At 37.1% G+C, this 21,156-nt stretch overlaps 3 protein-coding genes across 3 annotated transcripts in view; 2 read left to right on the top strand and 1 right to left on the bottom strand.

Moving 5' to 3' along the window:
- Positions 1-21,156, top strand: part of adcy2b (adenylate cyclase 2b (brain)) — a 360,789-nt gene that overhangs the window by 266,958 nt on the left and 72,675 nt on the right. The window lies entirely within an intron of this gene.
- nsun2 (NOP2/Sun RNA methyltransferase 2) lies at positions 1,724-14,113 on the bottom strand. The gene is made up of 19 exons (XM_087787526.1): positions 13,944-14,113; positions 12,740-12,897; positions 12,494-12,598; positions 12,303-12,408; positions 11,679-11,750; positions 11,520-11,604; positions 11,251-11,443; positions 11,016-11,090; positions 10,690-10,820; positions 9,904-9,977; positions 9,518-9,648; positions 9,211-9,307; positions 7,886-8,034; positions 6,704-6,796; positions 6,504-6,639; positions 5,752-5,832; positions 3,382-3,520; positions 2,414-2,453; positions 1,724-2,313 (listed from the first exon to the last, which is right to left on the bottom strand). The coding sequence occupies exons 1-19, from the start codon at positions 13,992-13,994 to the stop codon at positions 2,022-2,024; spliced, it is 2,208 nt and encodes a 735-aa protein (XP_087643652.1). The 5' UTR covers positions 13,995-14,113; the 3' UTR covers positions 1,724-2,021.
- Positions 14,617-17,953, top strand: srd5a1 (steroid-5-alpha-reductase, alpha polypeptide 1 (3-oxo-5 alpha-steroid delta 4-dehydrogenase alpha 1)). The gene is made up of 5 exons (XM_087785925.1): positions 14,617-14,982; positions 15,049-15,215; positions 15,483-15,584; positions 16,909-17,059; positions 17,140-17,953. The coding sequence occupies exons 1-5, from the start codon at positions 14,672-14,674 to the stop codon at positions 17,204-17,206; spliced, it is 798 nt and encodes a 265-aa protein (XP_087642051.1). The 5' UTR covers positions 14,617-14,671; the 3' UTR covers positions 17,207-17,953.

The following is a 21,156-nucleotide window of genomic DNA, read 5'->3' as shown; positions in this document are numbered from 1 at the left end:
TTCATGTATAGTTTATTTTAGTTTAAATATTATTTTCAAATTTTCCACTTGAATCATATAACGGAAATTGAAACTATAATAACAATTAACTGAGATAATAAGATAAACAGATATAGTTATACAGTACATTTTTTATGTGTCTATGGATGGATTTTTAATTGTAATCTATTTTGCGTGACAGATATAAATATGTTGAACTGTTGAGTGCATTAATAAATGGATAAGAAGGTGCTGTTTGTTTTCTTTTCTATAATATGAAGCAATCTTATAAATGCAGCAGTGACCTCCTGGTGTCCAATATATCTTTCCCACGACACACATCAGCGTTATCTCTGAAGCTGATGGGATTGGCGGAGCGCCCACTCCTCAGCATGAAAAGACTAAATATAGAGAGCAAACAGGAAATAAAAAAAAGAAAGGGAGTCTGAAGTAATGAAAAGATGGAGCACCAGGGTCGCGTGCAGCGGGAAAGGATGCTGTGTGGTCCCCTCGGAGAGATGAGCGGCCTGGTCGTCATGGCGGCTGTTGTCACGGCAACCCGACATGCTCATAAACAGGAGATGTCCATCTGCTGCAGGGAGGCCGTGGTGGCAGCCCTTGATAAGATCCTATAAATTGTGTGGACATGTTCCTTTTAAATGGTGATGAACCTTCAACGGCGCGAGACCAGCAGCATCACTCCTTTCCAGTGTTTGTAACATCAGCTTGTTGCCTTTTTTCATCTGTGGTTTTGCAGATCTATGAAGAAGAATCTCCAAAATGAACTGAACATTAATGTTAACCAACCAAGTTTACATGTAAGATAGATTTAACTCTGGGTGTTATTTAGACGGGAATATGAAACTCAATCAGACAAGTGGCCAAAATCTTTTTGCAGTTGAGGACGTGGGCCTAATAAACATTTGCTAAACTGTCTTCAAAAGAAAGTATACGATTGCAATCGTGATTATCTCCATGTTTCCGACATCAGTTTTACATTGGAAGTCTCTGAATAGTTGTGGATCATTTCTGTCTGATTCTCGTCTCAGTCAAGTTAAAAAAAAAAACCTTTAGGTAATCTAGTGGAAAACCGTTTTTATCTGAAGGTTGGTCTGTGAATATAGTTCTTACATTAAACAGTCTGTGGTGCAAACGACGTCGGCGACGACTTCTGGCCATATCAACATGAGCTTTAGTATATTTTTATTGGCCTGATAAGATATTGAGATGTGCCCTCAACCCTCAATTTTAATATAGAAAGTTTGAGGCGGATGTGCTCAAAACCTCTGGAGATTTGGTTTCCCACTGCTGTCATTAGAACTGAGATCAAGAGATAAAGTACATTTTTTAACCCGTCACTGAGAACTTGATTTATTAATGTATTATCTTAATAATTCATGAAGATTGTTTGAAAAATCCTAAAACCCAAAACAGCTTTGCATAAGAGAAATGGAAACCATGTGAATATTATCAAAGGTGGAGGTAAAAATTTTCCTTCTGTAATCCTTTGATTAGGCTTTTTTACAAGATTTTATAATTATATTTTTGGATAAAAATGTAGAATTGGACAAAAGAGTCAAAATACTTTAAAAATATATTTTTCATCTGCATCAAACAGTCTTTGTACTTTCACCAGAGAAACCTGTATTGAGCTAAGACCTTCATGGGCACCAGAGTACTGCTCTGCTGCAAGAACATGAAAATAATGAATGTGATTGAACAGCAGACGTTTCTTTAAGAATCGTTTTTAATGTTTCCTTACACTTTATACAACAAACGCTCACTCAGCTCCAGAGAAACAAAAGTGATGGTGAAATATCCTGATTGCTTTGAGAAAATTGATCCTGATCCTCCGGTTCATCTTGATCCGTCTAATTCATCCGTTGGCCTTAAAGAGCCGAATTACAATGTCCTACAGAAATGGTTAAATTACTGGATTAAATAAACCCAGCTATAAAACAACTAACTAAAAGTGACCTGCTGGTGCAGAGTAATGAAAAGGAAGTAAATGTGGTCTCAAAGCTGCAGCTCTAGTTTCATCCTCAGCTGATCTCTTGATTGTCCACCTTTGGTTCTAAAGATCCGTTTTCATTGGCTTCCCCAGAATCCATCTCTGCATCATTTACTGCTGCACTCTCTTCACGCTCCTTCTCCACAGAGTCTCCTGTGCCTTCGCTCTCTCCATCCTTCCTCTTCTGTCCGTTGTCTCCAAAGACCTCCACGCCGAGCATCCGCAGGTAATGAAATCTTTCGTTTCTGGGGACGAAGGCCCGGATGGAAGTCTTCCCTCTCCAGCCACACAGCTGGATGGGGCACTGAGGCTCCTCTGGTTTGCTAAAAAAAAAAAAAAAACATCAACTGAAGATTAGAAACCTGGAAACGGAGAAAAAAATTGAAGCCAGCGTTTGAGATTTTAAAAGAAAACAATACTTACTCAGGGTTCGGAATGTACTTCAACACGATGCTGCCCATGCCTGAGAGAGAACATCAATGTTACTACATAACATTTCCAGGAAGATTCTGAACATTTGGAGCAAATATGCAGCTCTGGGCAGCTGAGCAGAGTCAGAGCTGACTTGATTCTGCTGGAAAGATGTGCGGCTCAGAGGCAGCAGAGACAAACATGATGGAAAACCATGGCTTGCAGCAGTCATGTCTATGTGGTGCTTCAGCCAAATTGTTTTTTAAATATGTAGCAACATGTATATATTTTAATCTCTGTAGCTCGCTTTTCAAGTACTGGGCCAATTTGAAATCTAATATTTATTACTGAATGCCCTCATTGTCTAATGTCTTTTCTTCGGGGCCTCCGGGTGTTTCACAAACCTCCACACGCGTCTCACTGCTTCACTGCCTCTGCTTCACTTCACTGGTGCCGTATTTTCAAAGGTTATGACAAGCAGTGCAACCGCGCAGAGTCATCAAATAGAAGCGTTTCCTCAACGTAAAGAACCCTCACAGACCAACTTAATTTCACGCAAATCACAAATGTAGTTTACTTTTTAGACAAACTGATTTACATTCATTTATAGTGACCGGCCGAGTAATACCGCGGTGACCGGCCTTGTAATGCAACAGTAACTCACCGAGTAATACTATGGAGCCTGAAGAAGTAATACTGAGGTGACTCGTGGTGCGGCTAGTTTACAAATATTGACAGATATTTGAGCGCAGTGTACCACATAAAATCAGTTTGAGGTCAGTAAGTAAAACTATAATTAACATAAAGCTTATGACGCACTTTGATTTTTAGAGAAAATGAATATGATTTGTCTGTTAAGTGGACTATAATTATCAGTGCTTTACATATGCAGGGTTGTACTTAATACTTTGGGTTGTACTGGTTTTACACAAGAATATATCATTTGAATATAATTCCACTTCAAACCGAGTTAGACTTACAAATCTTTTGGGCCTGAGCGTGAGCATCTTCCTGCAGTTTGCTGATGAAGGGGTTCTCTTCAGTCAGAAGAACTTTGATGTCCTCCACACTGATGGTGACGATCCTGGAGCGGATGTATGGCTGCAGAGTGTAGATACCCTGTTGCCAAACACAGGACACAATATCAAACCCTGACTGTGACTGAGCCACTGAGCAAGTGTATCATAGTATTGCATATCATTTTGAAGTAAGTGTATATTTCACAGTGATAATGGAGTTTCCCGTCTCTGACTGTTGATTAGTTTGGTCTGTTTTGATGCCAGTGATGCTTTACAGTGAACCAACCTTTTATATTGTTGCATTGAGTTACACTTGAATTAACGTTTTAATCTTTAAGCTCAACATGTAGACTCTTAAACCAGATATTAAGCTTTAAAAATAGAACAGTGACATATAAACGCCATCATTAAAGTTCAACTTCTAAAAATATCATTTAAAAAAGCAATCCAGTGATTGGTTGAATTAAACAACAATAATATAGTTGTATAAATAGTTATTCAATGAAAAGACAATATTTGTACAGCTTATTTATGTGCAGCTTCACCTGGTGAGTCAACATGTTTGGCTTATGAGGGTGAATTACCCCCAACAACACAAAATCACAGAAGTGCTTTGTTCTACAAATATCATCCACCGTGGTGAGAAATAACTTGTTTCCCTAATCTTGACTCAAGGGTTTTATAATAATAGTCATCACAGTCATTATGGTTTAAAATTCCCACTTCAAGCTTCTGTGTTGCGATTGATCTACAACCACTTGATTTGTTTTATTTTTAAACTGCTAAAATAAACCAGCATAGTTTACATGAAGGCCCTTAAGAGACCTTATTAAAAAGTTGACTTTTCACTCATTCAAAGAGTTACAGGAATTGATATAAGCTGGTATTGGACATCTGTACAATAACAATTATTTTGACTAAATTCAATGTGGCTACAGACCGCTCCAGCATACGAGCAGATACACGTTTAGTCATAAACACCAAGAATATACCAGTTCTGCTGACTCATGACTTCACACTGCGGGATCAGAAATTAGACTAATGTAATCAGCTTTATTAAATATTCACCAAAAGAATGTGTGAAACGATAAAGAGGCGGAAAAAAGAAGTCGAACATACAGTTACTAGTCAGAGATCACGCGCAACTTAAGCTTTTATCAGATATGGGGTTTGTTTTATCGTTATTTTAGTGGAGAAGATATTTATCTTGTCTGTTTATTTGCAGTTATATTCCATATTTACAAATTGTAAAACAGGTGACAACTGGAGGCTTATTAACTCTGATGAGAGGAATATACAATTCTTTGTTTGGATCTTATTTTAAATTTGCAGCGACTATTTGTGTCATAGTTAGTTTGTTGTATGTGCAAAACAGAAGACAGTTATTATTTGAGGAGAACTTCCGAGTTCTCCTTCAATTCAATAACATTTGTGAAAGAGAATGTCGCACATATTTCTCTACAAGGCATATAAAATAGTGAGAGGAGGGACAACTAAAAATCTAAAACACACTGTTTAGTGTCATTTTTTAAGAAACCCATAACAATCATTTTTGACTAGTACATGACAAGTTTTAAACAGGTCATTGGATATTGTCCTTCAGATTCTCATACATTTCATGATCCTTCACGTATATATCTCCTCTTATTTCACTGCATTTTCACTTGTATTTTCTATGGAAAATCAATTAGACGACGTCAAACATAACCACACCCATTTTAAAATTAAACTAAATTTAATATTAAGGAAAAAAAACACACAAAAGCATATTAAATGCCTTTAAAACCAAAACATGATCCAAAAAGTAGTAGAAAAAAAAAAGCTCAAATGATGCGATACATTTTCCATCAAATAATAGATAAATGTTCATGTTGATATGGCGAGTGTTTTAGCTGAGGTAAGAGACAGCAATTATCAATGTCAACAATAAGTTTAAAACTTTGAAATATTAGTGTCGAGTATGAATAATAAATTAGTGCGAGAGGGCCTCTAAAAATAAAAATTGCTATCAGAATCAGTTCTTGTTACAGACAGTTTGGTAAATATACATGTTAAAAGATAGATGGCTCCTTTGTGATCGAGTTTGTCACTCCTGATCAAAAAAAGCCCAAAATCATTTTATGCATTTATTTTTCATACCCAATAATTCATTTGTGGGCGAGATCTTGGACCGTGACGATCAAATAATTTCGTAGTTCATAAGGAGCGGCCTAAGACGGCCTCAGTATGAGCATGTTAAAAGAGTCTGGGCCCCCATTACACATGTGCCCGTTTATCACCCCCTGACGTCAACCCAGATGAGGAAGAATTATTGAAGTCATTTGTCATTACCTCCTGTGCCAGCCTGAAAGGGCAGCCAAACTCCTCGCCGTCACTATTCCGTGACCACACCTTCACTCCAGTGTTGATCACCTGGGAAAAAAGAGATAAAAACAATGGTTGAGTCAATGTGTGAATCCTCTTAGTACTAAACTGCCATTTCCCCCACATTATGTGCATCGGAACGTTTCTCCAATTCTTATGTTTTAGGCAGTGAGTCACAATAAAATCAAGATTCATTTGTCTTTTGAAAATCCTTTTTCTGCATGAATACCAAAAATGCATTTGAACACCAAGCAAAAAGAGGTACTACGACCAACTTAAATTACAGACATATTATACACAGTTTATTTTGTGTTTATTGTTCAGTCTTCTACACTGGATGAAGAACACTTTGATTCCTAAATGCACTTTCAAATGAGTAAAACATTGAGGTAGACGGCTTCATTCAATTCCATTTGAAAGAAGTGATACGTTTGATTTGAAAGAAAATCTGTTACTGTGGACCAGTGTCTCCCAAAATAAGCGAGCAAAAAGTGGGCAAACATCAAAAAGAGTGCGAAACACACACCACCTGCTCAGCTTCCACTGGGTGGAGGACCAAAGTAATTTTGGATGGAAGCAGGTCACATGTTCGACTGCTCTGAGCGCACAAACTCGCTCAGAAACAAAAAGAACTGCGTCCTCCCTTACCGCTCCTAAGAGCAGCTGCAGCCTCTGCATTGAACTCTTTCAACTCTTGCTTCGGTGTCACAAACACACACCTTCAAGCGCTCACTGTTGTTCACCAGCATGTCGCGCAGCTCCTTGGAGACCATGTACAAATGTCTCTTCTTGCCGTCGTGGGTTCTGGTCAGGACATTGCGCTTGGGAAAGTCGGGAGACAAATTGTAGAAAGACCTAGAGAGAGATATGATGTTTCTTTAAAGATAAAATTAAACGTGAAATGCATCATGAGACTGACTGAATAGTGGTAAAGACGGGGTCATCTTCTGTGAGGAACACAAAGGGGTCTTCCTTGTAACCAAAAAGCTTCATTTTCTTAGGAGGCGGTGGTCTGGAAAGAAACAAACACATGAATGAGTATTATATTCGTCCATAATATGTTTTTAAAAGTAGAACAACACACACACAAAAAAAACAAAGCAGCAATAAGTTACTGCGTTTTTTGTAATCACTACCTCACTTTATCAATTTATGTGTCACATGACCATCAAACAGCACTTTACAGCACTGGGTCAGAGAATATAGGGGTTTCTTTTTAAGGTAGTTAAGTACTAGTAGATTTTAGAAGTAAAAAACTTTTTTCTCTTGTTTTATAAACAAACACGCATGTGATATGTGGCAACCAAGGTTCTACATCAGTGCGGTTACACTATTCTGACAGAGGGGGAGCCAGACAAAAAGTTTTCAATCTTGTGTATTGCTGCGTTAACAAAAGTATTCCTTAATAAAACATTACAGATGCACTCATTGAGATGCACTGTTAAAAGTTAAAAACGGAAACTTGTGTCTTGAAATACCGCAACAAAGAAAAGCTTGTGATATAGTATCATCACAAGCTCACTTTTATTATTGACCCTTTCATTTGTGTTTTTCCATATTACACTTTTATTAGTTGATATTTTCCTTCTTGCAGTTATTTCATAAATAGTATAAACAAACTCTAGAACATTTTCTGGCATTTGCAGTTTATTGCTGCATAGAAAATGCCACATAAAGTCAAGTCAATGCATCAGAAGTGAGTGTGAAGTCATTAAAACGGGAAGAGCTTTTCTGAGAAAAGGAGGAGCCGGGAGGGTCATGTTGAGCTAGTGAGGCAGATGATGACAAATCAAAAATGCTACACAATTCATCACATCCTTAAAGACTTGATGGCATGTTATGCTATTTCAGACCAATTACATGGTAAGACACGAGTCATTCAATATTTTGCTCTGCATGCAGTGTTTCCACTGTAAACACAAACAAATGTCACAGCAGGCTGCAGAGAAACATGATTACACTGGGCTTGTTAATCAGCTCATAGATACTTGCATCTGATAAATCTTTACTGCAAACTTCTTTGCCGTGATAACATCATTATCACAAATCATCAGATGTATGAGGAGCAGTCTGTAGAATTCACTAGAGTTAAATTACTCACCCACAAACTGCTTGTTTAGGAGCAACGTCTGAAGACTCAGCGTTTACTTTAGTCTCTCTATCCTCGGTGAGTTCAGCAGGTTCAGGACTGTCCTCGGTGGTCACTGTAGAGACTTCCTGCGTGACCTCTGAACTGGACACTTTATCAAACTGTTTGGGAAAGAATTATTAGTATTAGTGTGTTGACTCGTTACTCATTAAACTACCACAATAAGGGGAAAGAAAATTATTTTGACATGACTTGTGAACGGTCTCTCAAAATTAAAATGTCAATTTCTTGTACTTTAAGATGTTTGCTGATTGCCACTTAGTTGAGGTGTAATATAGTGATAGTTCGAATATATAGTTTCACAAAAGAATGGATGAATCTACTTGTAGCTTAAACAAGCCCAAGTTTAAAGTATTAAACAATCTCACGCTGATGCAACAGCTGACAGCAGAGTCTGCTGCTCCGCCTTAAGAAGCCAAGAATATGATGGAGGGATTCCCAAACTGTACAGCACGTTGATTTTATAATGTAAGTAAGTAATTTTTATTTATATAGCGCTTTTCCAGACCAGGGTCACAAAGCGCTTCAACAATTTAAGACAGATTACTGGCAATAATGCACTTTTGGATTATACATTTTTATGCCATATTTGCGTTACGTTACTCTGTCTTCTAGAAATCATGCTTTTAATGACTCGTTTCTATTTTGCTTGTGTTGAGTTGAATAAGTTTGATGTGGTTCAGGACAAAGGGCGAGCAAATGGGGGAATAAAACTTGATTCAGGTTTCAAAACGTTTTGAAGGAAATTTTTATTTTAAAAGAGCACAACATGCAACTTAATAAATGAAGCTTCTTTTGCCTTCACGAGTTAGTGCTTTATTGTTTTATCATTTAATAATGAATGTTATATTATTCTCTGGCCATGTGACCAACACTTTGATTATCCAGATCGACATGGTGGGTTTTTCTAAAACGATTCTCGGAAAATAATATTACTCGTTCATTTTTTTTTTTTTTTTTTACTGCTGAAGCAATTTCCATCGACAGTCAGCGAGACACAAAGAAAACAATGGTTTGTTTTATTTGATATTCATTTCTTCCTTCTAAATTCTACAGAGGTGTCTTTCTTAAGTCCATTTGCACATTGGCAGGAGGAGGAGGAATGTGAAATTTGTGTGAATGATGGGAACAAGATATTTCTTTTAAGTTTGCCTTCAGCAAGACTGCCTGAATAATAAAACACATTGATTTCGTCTCAAATGAGTCATATTACGAAAGATAAATTAATGCAGAGTCATGGTTGCCAGAATTATCATCATGGAATCAGAGGCCAGTACCTTTGGTAATCGTTTGTTCCAGGGCATGGGCGCGTTCTTCACCAGCACCGCCACAAAGAACCCTCCTGTGTTCTGGTGATGTGGCAGGATTCTCATACTGAAAAACATTCACAAAGTTAGAATCAAATCGCATGATTATTGTGACAAACACAAATTCGCCATGTCGGTTTATTTTTCCTCCCTCTGTTATCAAGAGTCTCTCACCGTCTCCAACTCAAACACGTGACAACAGCACCCTCTGTAGGCATCTTTGAGTAACAGTCAAGCAGGAATTTGAAAGTCTACAGTGATGGTTGAATATGCTTACCATCTCTCCAGATGCATGCCAGCCAGTTTTTCTGGGTCTGTGGGTGGGAACATTGTGGGCCGGATCTGAGTTTGGCGACTGGTGGGGACCTCAGTCCAGTCATTGAACCACTTGCCTTCTTTGGTCATCAGCTACAGAATAGTATATATGTCAGTGTTACTGCCAAGATTCAAGCCATGACCAGAGGAAAAAAGAAAACACTAAGATTGAAAATATGATTTACGCACTTTCAAATAAACCTTTTCACTATAAGAAACTTGAGTTCAATCAACCTTTCGTTTTCTACATGGTGTATATTTTAAATAGTTTAAAAGATGATGTGATACATTTTTCCATTAATTCATGCTTTGGTTTTGACAGCTAACAACTTTCAAAAGCTGCGGTACCTTCCAGGAGGTGACCCCAGGCATCCACTTTAAACCTGGCACATCCGATGAGCAGTCGGCCAACTCCAGAGTTCCTGGCAACAAAAAAGAAACATCTGAGCCTGGCAGGTGTTGATGAAACATTCAACTTCTTGTTTGCACTCATTGTTCATTACTGTCACTTGTCATTGACGATGGTCTGCATAGTAGATGACATTCAAAATAATAATCATTATTGGATTTGATGTTCTGGAGCAGTCATTGTGTTTTGATGCCACACCGTGAGAACACAGTGCGAGTTCAAATATCAAAAAAAAAAAATCTCACATTTGTCCGATTCATAAACTCTCCAGTAATTTAAAGGCACTTCTGCTCGTCTGCCTTGAGGAAAAAAATAAATATTTATAATTATCCAATAACTATGATAATTATCCAAAGAAAAGCGGCCCGCGATTTTCTGGAGTGAGTGGGTGGTCATCATCTTAAGATTTATAGCTTCCAAAATTAATGATCCTTGTTAGAAGCCTACAAGAATATACAATAAATACATATAAGAATCTAGATCCATGTAAAAAATAAAGCATTTAAACATGATGTGTAGCTCAACAACGACAAATCTAATGCCATTTTATATTAATTATGAAGATATGTCTAATAATAATGAATTGTGACATTACATTTATATACTGAAATATAGAAAACTATCCATCTTCCCATCAATCTACCGTATATACACACAGAAAATATACATTTTATTTGTAATTACAAATACTTAAAGGCCTTTGAACACAGACACGAGTTTTCTACCTTCGCTTTTCTCCAACAGAGCAGCTACAACAGCTTCGTCCTCGATGGGATTAAGTGAGCAGGTCGAGTAAACCATCCTTCCTCCCACTGCCAACTGCTCAACTCCACGGACGGCAATACGCAACTGAAGCCTGGAGGCGACACACACATACAAAGATGCCCAAGAATTCTAAAACCATTTCAAATCCATTTACATGGACCCAGAATCTGACACCTTAACATTTTTAGCTTGTTTTACTCTACAAGGGAAATCCAGGCCGAGTTTAGTTGCAGCAGCACATGCTTGTATTACGTCTCTTTGAAATGCTGCTACCACACTGACTGACCCGTGGAGATGTAGACTATTGCTCGTCGTCCACTTCTTCCAAACATCTATGTTCTTCCGCATTGTGCCATCACCGCTGCAGGGAGAGAAAATAATAGTTGGCATCATTTAAAAAATAAAGCTGTGCATGTAAAAAAAACGAATTTCTTAACTTCTTAAAAATACTACAAATATTACATACAAAGTTAGTTGTAGAAACTAAATACTGATATGAGCATCAAGTACATGGAACTGACCTGCAGGGGACATCACACAGGATGCGGTCATACAAGAGCATTTCCTTCTTTCCATTCACGTCGATGTGTAGTTTTGGGATACAGGAGGCGTCATGATTGACCACCATGATGCAAGGACTGTTCAGACGCTTCGCCTGATGCACCAACAGGTAGCAGCGTTTGTTGTCCACGTCATTTGCGATAACAAATCCCTCTAAAAGGATCAGGAATACATCATTTAATATTTGCATTATATGGAATGTGTGTAGATTATTCGCTCGTCCTCCAACCTGGAAATGGCACGTCCATGTCTGCATGCAGCATCTCGATGAGTTGGGCTGTTTTTGAGCCCGGTGCTGCACACATGTCAAGAATCTGCAGGGAAAAACATGTTTAAATGTTATGTTTACATTCAACTGACTCTTTTGAAAACAACATATTCATTTTACCTTGTGATGCGGCTCAATCTTTAAAAGCACAGGTGGAATCATGCTGACGGCTTCTTGCCGACTGATGTTACCCTGAGAAATCAGTGAAAAGGAGTTTTATTTCTCAACAAAGTTTTAGAAAAAGGGACATTTGCTTTGGTTAACCTCGAGAGTAAGGTCAAGATTGCGCTTCAAGCTAACATCAAAGATTTTATATATAATGGAAGGTTTTCTTTCTCTTTTGCAATATATAATAATAATTATAATAATAATAATCTCTATTTATATAGCGCCTTTCTAGTGTTTTTTAAGGTAAAATAAGTCAGTATATAGTTAAATATATCATTAAAAAAATGATTGCGTTATGTAGAGTGGTTGGTATTTAGAATAACTATATCCGTTAATCTGACGATCATTGATTATATATTATATATGCATTAAATCAATTTAATGCAAAAAGAACCTTAGGATAATAAGATTGTTTCTTTCACCCATATTAACATTACTTTTAACTAAAATATGTTCAGATTTGCTTGCATTTCAACTCTATTAGATTCAGAACTGCTACACATTGAAATTCATTGAGTGATTAATTACTAAAAGGGAAGAGCTCAATTAAAAAGTTGTGCGTTTATCTTCACTTACAGACTCCGTCTCACTAACTAGGAAGTGGTGGAACTTCTCGAGCAGTGGAGACTTTCTGATGACCTTCCTGCTCATGTTGGTCTGCCAGGCCTGTTCATCTGGATACCTGCTCAACCACAAAAGTCACTCATGAGTACAACAAGAGCCATGAGTAGCATCTCACTGACTGGATGATGGATAGAGAAACTCACCAGGGGAGCAGTTGAGGGGGCTCAATCTTCTGTCCATCAATCTCCAAGTCCTGGATTTCTTTGAAATATTTATCCCTGAGACAATGAAGAATCTCTTTGGCATGGCTGAAAAGGAATATTTGGTTAGGAATTTATAGCAGGTGATTTCTACTTACAAGACTAATGATCAATGTGCATGTGTGACTTAAGATTTTTGATTATTTTCTGTTTGAGAAGCTGGAAAACAAATTGTAGGTTACAACTCACCTCTTATATCCTGTGACTCGGATAGTTACGGGCAGCGCTTCCCTCATGGTTTCAATGAACTGCTCAAACTCTCCTTCAGGCACCAGGCCCAGCTCTGTGTAATAATGTTCAAAGAGTTTGTTTTCCTTGACAATGTCAGCATAGCCTGCTCCCCAGCCCTGGAACACATCACAGAAATAAAACAAGATTATTGGTGCAACTAAACAAAAATGTTTTCTTTGTGTTTGTTTTCTTAATAATCAGTTATCACTTTATTCATTGATACATAAACCAATACGTTGTGAGTGGATGAATGTGAGTATGTCCAATAGGACATATAACTCCCACGGTGGTTGATATTGTGAAGATTTACGATACAAGTGCAGCGTTAGATTGAGGAACGCACAAGAAGAATTTAGCTTTTTAAATGGAAAATTTAATGTATTGCTTGACTTTTTGGAACTCCTGTGTTGTTCTCAGTATTATCTTGACCTTTAAAGTATATATTTTATTGATTATTGTTTTAGCGCTTTGTGACCCTGGTGTGGAAAAGCGCTATATATATATATATACAAATTACCTACTTGCATATATATATATATTATTTTTTTTTGCTTAGATTCCAGTGTAAAATTATAATGATAAATAGTTATTCAGTATCTAATGAACTTCAATCAACCTTCAATTAACTTATTTTTAAATTATTGAATATGGAGTCCACAGCATATTGTCACCAACATTTCAAAATACAATGTAAATTCTGATCATCTAAGTTTACCATTCAAATAAATGAAAAAAAATACTCAGTTTATTCACCCATGCAGCTTCTAATTTTAAAAACAACGTCCTTACTACACTGGGTCTCTTGACGTAGATATCGACCATCACTTTTTCCAATGAGTTTCTGACTTTTGAAAGGTATTTTGTCGTTACGATTATATCTCGGTACGATTATATCATCGGTACTAGGGATGCCTAAATAGTACCGAATGCTATCTGATTAAAAGTTAAAGTTGAACTAGTAGATTTCATAAACATATTTAAGACACTCTTAGGTAGATCAATGCCTTAAAAAAAAAAAAGTACATCCTCACAATAAGCATAAGAAGTAAAAGACGTGTAGTATTCAACGATAGCACAAAGAGCGTCTGTTAAATAGTTTCCAGATGCTAATAACAAAAGTTGACATGTAGCATTAGCAGCAGCGACAACAGTGTCATCTTACAGAGTCTCTGTCATCTCTGATCTTCTTTTGCCGGTTTTTATTCTTCCCCATATTGGTCCAAGAGACGACCTTTGAAATGTATCTGCGGAACAGTTTGAAGGCGCAAAAAAAACGTAGGGATGTTAGTTCAGTGAGAGAGGAAACGCTCGTCTGTGCAGTTCCACCCCCGACACGCGTTGCCTTTTTGCCCACGTGAATAAGGACCGTCTACGCTGCCCTTACACCGCCTGACTATAAAAAACATATATCGTGATTATCGAAAATATGTATCAACTTAAATAATATCAATGTACTTTTAAAGGCTACATCTATTTTTACGCCAATAATGATAAAAACACAATAATGTGCTAAAAGCATTCAATACAGATTTTTGAAATAGAAAACAAGTAAATGGGTGAATATAATTTTCATGTATTAAAGATGAAAATGTAGCTGTCTCATTGCATGAATCTGATCCGTTAATTACAAAAAATAAAAATATATATTGTTGTTTAAGAAACATGACGTCAGAAGTCGACGGAAAAGCGAGCATCGATTCATCATTCTGATTGGCTGAGAAGAGCTAATATCATATGAGAACATTGCTTTTGATTGGTTGCTATCAAAATGGGCGTGTACGACACTATGTGTGGGTAAGTTTAATAATTCTTCGACAGTTCATGTAACATCGGAAGAAAGCGAGCAATATACACCAAGTTTCTAGTCAACATCTTGGTCCTGCACTCGTCATGGACGCTCTTCTCTCGTCGCTCTTTCCCTCGGAAGAACAGGAACACAATGTTTTAGGGAAAATGGCTTACTTCATGTTTTTCATGGCAGGCTGTACATTAGTTACGCTCCTTAAAGAGAACGTTCCGTACGGCAGGTACGCCAGCAGCAGGTATGGTTTTCCTGTCAACGTCAAGTTTGCATGGTTTGTCCAGGAACTACCTGCTTTCTTCCTGCCTCTGGCCCTGGTGTTCTGGGCGACCCCTGCAAAGATATCTCTTCTCCCAAATCAGCTGATGATAGTCATGTATTTCTGCCACTATTTACAAAGGTGAGTCAATGATGTTCCTTTTGTTTGTAAACATTATACATGCAATAATTTCTCTCACATTTGCAGGTCTCTTATTTATCCATTTTTGATTCGAGGTGGGAAACCAACACCATTCCTGTCATTTATCATGGCAGTGGTTTTCTGCACCTACAATGGCTTCATGCAGGTCAGATACTTGAGTCAGTATGCAGAGTACCCCGAGGATTGGGTTACTCATCCATTCTTCATCACAGGTAGGACTTCTCGTGTGCTCAGTTGTTTCCGGGTGACTGTGTTTGAGATCCTAGTTGAACTCGTTTATTGTAGCGTTTTTAAAGGTCAATCCTCACACTCGTCTAAAAGAGTGAAGCTGTACATAGTCTTTTTTTTTTCTACTAGTATGTGATTACAATGAATACTGTAAATGGAACCTAATGGAATAATTAGACAGGCAGGTCAAAAGGTCATGGAAAATTGAGGTTAAACTTGTTGAATAAAATGGCTGCTTTGATTATTTTCAGGGTTTTTGCTGTGGTTTGTGGGCTGGCTGACGAACGTGCACTCTGACCACATCCTGAGGAACCTGAGGAAGCCGGGAGAGACTGGTTATAAAATTCCAAGAGGTAAGCTCCTAAAGACCGACCGGGCTAACCTCAGGTAGGTAAACTACCGTCTTTCTTTAATGAAACTGTGTGCATACAGAAAATGTCATGCTTCTACCAGAGAGATGGTGTAACGTGCCACAGCCATGTTTGTTTTGCAGCACGACACCGGACTAAATGAGTCTGTATTTTACAGCCTAGAGTCTAGGCCCTAGACCATGTTTATATTAGGAATGAACCAGTGTTGATGATTGGTCAACAACTCTTGTAGTTTTGGCATTGATTGTGCAAACACTATAGAAATATTTTTAACACGACTTTGGCAAAAAGAGTTGAACCATTTGTGTAACTTACCAATAATTTCCTCATGGCTAAGATTATTATCAACCAGAAACTATGAATATTGTTAAGAAAGTAGGCAACAGAATTGTTAGCCTAGGTTAGCTTAAAACTTGGAAAAACAAAATTTTAAATGAGTGCACCATAGTTTTATACGGTTTTCGTCAATGCCCTTAAATTCCTCTCTTGTTCTCTGCCTTTCACTGTTGGTTTCACATGGTTACTACTGACTGCTTTAGATTGACCTGTAACCCCAATTACAAGGAAGTAAAACATGAATTATTTTAAAAAATGTATTTCAAGAAGGCGTTATTGCCTTTCCTCCTACCTTTGACACCATTCTTGATACCAATGGTCTAATGGTCTGTATGGCTTTTTATTTTTGTATGGTATTACGCATACATCCATTCACACAAATAAGACAATGTCTGGACAAATACAGTGAAGAATTGTTTTGTTTCTTGACATTTTTCTGGTCTCTTTTTATGACTATGGAGAGGTAAGCCCAACACAGATGGGGACATCTAACTAGAAATGTTTGGCATATCTGTGAGATCGAAATAAGTCACATTCTTTGGCATGGTACAACCAGTTGTTTGTGTTTTTCGCCATGATACAGTATACGAGCAGACTACCTTTCCTATTATTAGATCTCTGACATGATTCCAGCTTGTTATCCATTGTTACAGATATCCTCTTAATGTCCTCATTCACTTTATACATTGATCTTGTTGATTAACCATCTGGGTCCACGTAACCTTATTGCCAAACGATTTTCGATGTTGTGTACTTGACTTCAATCTTTATGCTCCTGTATTCTAAGACTAGGTGATATAGGGAGAGATAATCCTTATTCAAATTAACTTTCTAAAACTTTCATCCCCACTGTCCAGTAACTTTTAGTATTTTAAGGAGGATCTCTTGAGGTTAATGTTGTATTACAAGTAATGTTTGTTTCAATAAACGCTTGATGGGAAAGCATTAATCTCCCGTTTGCATCCCCCAGGCGGACTGTTTGAATATGTGTCTGGAGCCAACTTCTTAGGAGAGATAATCGAGTGGGCAGGCTTCGCTCTGGCCGGTCACTCTTTTCACAGTTTCGCCTTCGCCGTCTTTACAGCAGTGGTGCTGTCCAGCAGAGCTTTGGCCCACCACAAGTAAGAACAACATCACACATTATTATTGTATATTGTATATGTCGCCACTAATGAAGGTTTTCTCTCTGTTCTTTTTACAGGTGGTATCTATCCAAATTTGAGGATTACCCTAAAACTAGAAAGGCTTTGATTCCTTTTCTGCTATAGATATTGTAGATATTTTCCTGGAGCCCCTTATAAGGTTAATGATGAGTCACTAAACCTGCATCATATTCATACTTTTAAACATTAAAAAAAGCTGGATCAAGTTCCATCAAGATACATGTGCTGTCTATGAATATGGGAAGCGAGGAAACCGGAGTGTCTAGAGAAACCAATGCAGGCGCAGAGAAAAAAAGTGAGATTTGCCTCAAGCTTGATTTAAAACCATCTTACTGGGAGGCTCGTTACAAATGTCAGCATCTTTCTGTCCACTGACTTGTATGTAACCTCCAGGGACGAATGCTTGTTCGTTACATGCCTACGAACGAGTTGCAGCTCGCACCTGAGAGGCATTACAAGTCAACGCTGAGATAATTTTGACTTTCCAATCGTCTTCAACTGACGGTAGATGTGCAGCAATCGCACCAAGGATCTTCTGTATGGACACACGTTGGCTATCTTATTCGTGATGGGATCACCTCATGTGAACATGCTTTAGGTGCTGCCTCATGAGGTGCTTAGCAGCTCAGTCTGGGTGTTGCTCGCATTCAGATTTGGTTCAATGGCTATCTGCCTCTTTATCAGTTTATAAAATGATTTATATCAACATTTCATCTCTTTGACCACTTTTGTGACCTGTGGATGAAATGGGTTTAATTTTGGGTACCTTCACTTTTTAAACCAACGGTTCAATTATATTGTCTTGAGAACAGAAGTGTCTCACCACAGTGGGCCTGTCATCCATATCTATATTTGTCCACTTATCTTTGTGTATTTATATAATTATTAAAGTCAACTTGTTGAATTTACATACTTCCTGGTCAACACAGGGTGAAACATGATGGGCAGCAGCGACAAGCCTCACCTCACCTCTCATTGGTCGATCCATCACAAACTGGGTTTATTCATGACACCTGCATGACACCAATGTAATGTTTGCAGATACGTTTATACAATTTTCCACAGTCTGGATAATGTCATAAATGATCTAAGTTTAAAGTTAGTAAGTGAAGTATTTAGTTTGCTGATGGGGTGTAAGATGGCAGTTAAAATAAGGGGTGCAACAGATGTTACTTTGTACTGAAGGGGAGTATATGAGCCAATGGGGTCCTTGTTTCTTCTGTCTAATAAAATACAATATTTTCATAAAAAACAAGTTTTAGAAGAGCTAATATCATATGAGAACATTGCTTTTGATTGGTTGCTATCAAATGGGCGTGTACGAAAGTGGTGTAATACTGTGGAACTTTAATTAAGCAAAACAGTCATTGTTATCTTTTCATATGATGAATGATCTTTATCAGAACATAATCAGAACACACAATATACAGTTTGTGTTTTATTTTACACAGCTAATTCTAGAAATTATTTAAAATGTTTTGCTCTCACATTGCCCATCACAAGGAAAACTGTCAGGAGTTATGTTGGTTTTCGGGTTTCCCTAAAGTTTTAGGCTTTGAAACTATCTGCATGTTCAAGGAAAGTTTTTAAGGGTGTTACCAGAAGGGCATGCTAGATGTTAACATCCCCTAAGGTTTAAATATTAAATAATGTTAACCAATATAAGCACCTTCCTTGTGTATGTTACACATTCCTATTTATTAATTACACTAGAAATGTTAAGTTGGAACACAACAAACGGGTCGTATAAAGAAAGATTATTATCAACAGCTAATGTAAAATAAAACTGATGATCAATGTACATTTCTTTCCTGATTTATGCATGTCTTGTTCCGTTGAGTACATTCAGCTTCCCACATTGTGTAAATCATTATGTTGCCTCATTACGATTCCAGTCACATGGTATCAGAACATCACATGTTCGTTCATGTTATCTGTTGGTTTTTCTCACATATTAACCGACTTCTCTGCCTCGAATCGCTCATTCATCTTTTACAGCTGAAGATGATGGCATCTACTCTCTAGGTCACGTTTACCAAACCTCACTCTTACTCATCCCATTACTGTCAGTATTACTGTGTCAGTGAAAGCTCAATATCTTCTGGAGTATTTGCTGGAGGTGTTGTGCTCCTTCACGTTCTGCTGATGAACATCAAGCAAAGGATGAGCAGGTTTTCTCTCAGTTGTGCATCACAGAAGTTGCTGGTTGCATTTACTCTCTGCTGTTGGTCCATTAACAAGCTTAATGGGCCAGAGAATGACTGTTATTGTATCTAGGGTTGTGAATAAAGGGCCACGCGAGTAGCACCACCTGCTGCGTATTTGACTGTGCAAGTGAGCCTGAGATGAGAGCACATCTGGAACAAGTGTTTGTTTAAACCGGCTAATTGTTCTGTATTTTAGCGGCACAGGATGTTGCCTTGTTTAAACTGATGTGTTTCGAGGTGGGAGGGGGAACAAGTGGGCTGGATGAGGACATGTAAGAAGATTTATTGAATCACTGGATAAGATGGTTGATACTGCAGGGAAGGAGGAGAAGAGGGAAATGCTGAAATTTCAGTACAAACGAAGCACATTACCTTCTAAAATCTGGTGTCTGTCATTGGAGATTATTAATGTATTATTTCAGAGATTCTGCTGTTTTCTCTTCAAAAAGATTTATAAGAAAGCATGTAATCCAGCTAGTATTATCAGAGTAGTACCAGAGTAGGAAATGAAAGGTTTTTCTAAGGGTGTTTCTTTTCCTTCCTATTGTTTTCTCACCAGTAAAGCGTCACTTGCCTGTACATTGCAGCCTTTTTTGTATTGCCTAAATAAAAATTTTAAAAAAATGTGTGTGTGTATATATATATAAATAAATAAACATATGGTGTCTTGTTATGATCCTGACAGGTGGTTTTATATGATTTGTTGAGTAAATATAATTGTACATGTTTAATTTTTCGATTTTGTTGTGTATTTATGTCTGTATCTGATTGTCTTTATAGCTTTGGACTTGAAAGTAGTCTTTTAAAATTGTATTTATACTTCCTCTATTTTAGGGGAGACTCTGTGTACGCCTAAGTATTCATTTGCATTGTTTTATAGTTTATTCCACTATTGTTTCACAAAGAAAAGTCTCATCTTTAAATGTATATTTATTGCATCTGTTACCAATTTGATCTTCGCTCACAGTGTCTAGTTTCAATTGCTTTTAGATTAAAAACTACATTCTTTCTTTTAACTGCACTTATTTCCTGCTGACCTGGGCAGAGTAGGCTCCTCTGACTCCATCAATGTGGCCTGCATGAGGTCGAAATAATACTATTATTATTAATACTAACTGACCATTTATAAGTGTTTCAGGTTGCTATCCAAAATGTTATTACTTGTTTATCTCTACATATAACTTGTTAAAGATCTTGGTTTGTGGACCTTTTATTTCTACTATTATCTTCCTTTTAATTGTATTATCTTTGTGTGTTTAACTGTTTGTTTTTGTGCTATATTTGATGTTCTTGTAGAGCATTTTTGTCATAAATAAATCTGAGTTGAGTCGTATTTGTCGTTTTTTATTCATTTGGTTTTATATCGCTTTTTAAATCATATTTTAAATCAAATGTTACACAATGTATGTTATGGCATACCCGCACAATATTCAAATAAAATAAATAAAAAACTAAAATATATACAATCAAATTAAGAATAAAGCCTATTTTAAAATACCTTATTATTTATACATTTATTTTTAGTTGTCCTATTATATTTACTTCATTTTTTGTCCCTTCTTTTAGTTTGACTTCCCTTTATATATATATATATATATATATATATATATATATATATATATATAACAGTAAGTAAGTAATTTATATTTGTAGAGCGCTTTTCCAGATCAGGGTCACAAAATGCTTAAACAATCAAAAAAATACCCAATAAAATATATACTTAAAAAGGTCAAGACCAGTCACAGTATATAATGTGGCCCCGGAGATTATAATGGCCCCTGGACCAATTTCTATTGGTACTAATTATAGTGGATCACTATATCAGGCTTTACCTGATAAAAATAAAAT

The sequence above is a fragment of the Callionymus lyra genome, chromosome 3, assembly GCF_982586985.1.
Source record: "Callionymus lyra chromosome 3, fCalLyr1.hap1.1, whole genome shotgun sequence".
NCBI classification, from domain to species: Eukaryota; Metazoa; Chordata; class Actinopteri; order Syngnathiformes; family Callionymidae; genus Callionymus; species Callionymus lyra.
This window is presented reverse-complemented; position numbering and strand designations above follow the sequence as displayed.

Excerpts from the sequence above, each read along its gene's own strand:
- nsun2 (XM_087787526.1), bottom strand. The coding sequence starts at position 13,994 with ATGGGGAAGAATAAAAACCGGCAAAAGAAGATCAGAGATGACAGAGAC. Across the intron at positions 6,640-6,703 it reads CCCGTCTTTACCACTATTCA|GTCTTTCTACAATTTGTCTC; the intron begins GTCAGTCTCATG and ends ATCTCTCTCTAG. Across the intron at positions 3,521-5,751 it reads CTTTCAGGCTGGCACAGGAG|GGTATCTACACTCTGCAGCC; the intron begins GTAATGACAAAT and ends GTTTGGCAACAG.
- srd5a1 (XM_087785925.1), top strand. The coding sequence starts at position 14,672 with ATGGACGCTCTTCTCTCGTCGCTCTTTCCCTCGGAAGAACAGGAACAC. Across the intron at positions 15,216-15,482 it reads TCATCCATTCTTCATCACAG|GGTTTTTGCTGTGGTTTGTG; the intron begins GTAGGACTTCTC and ends GATTATTTTCAG. Across the intron at positions 17,060-17,139 it reads AGAGCTTTGGCCCACCACAA|GTGGTATCTATCCAAATTTG; the intron begins GTAAGAACAACA and ends TTCTTTTTACAG.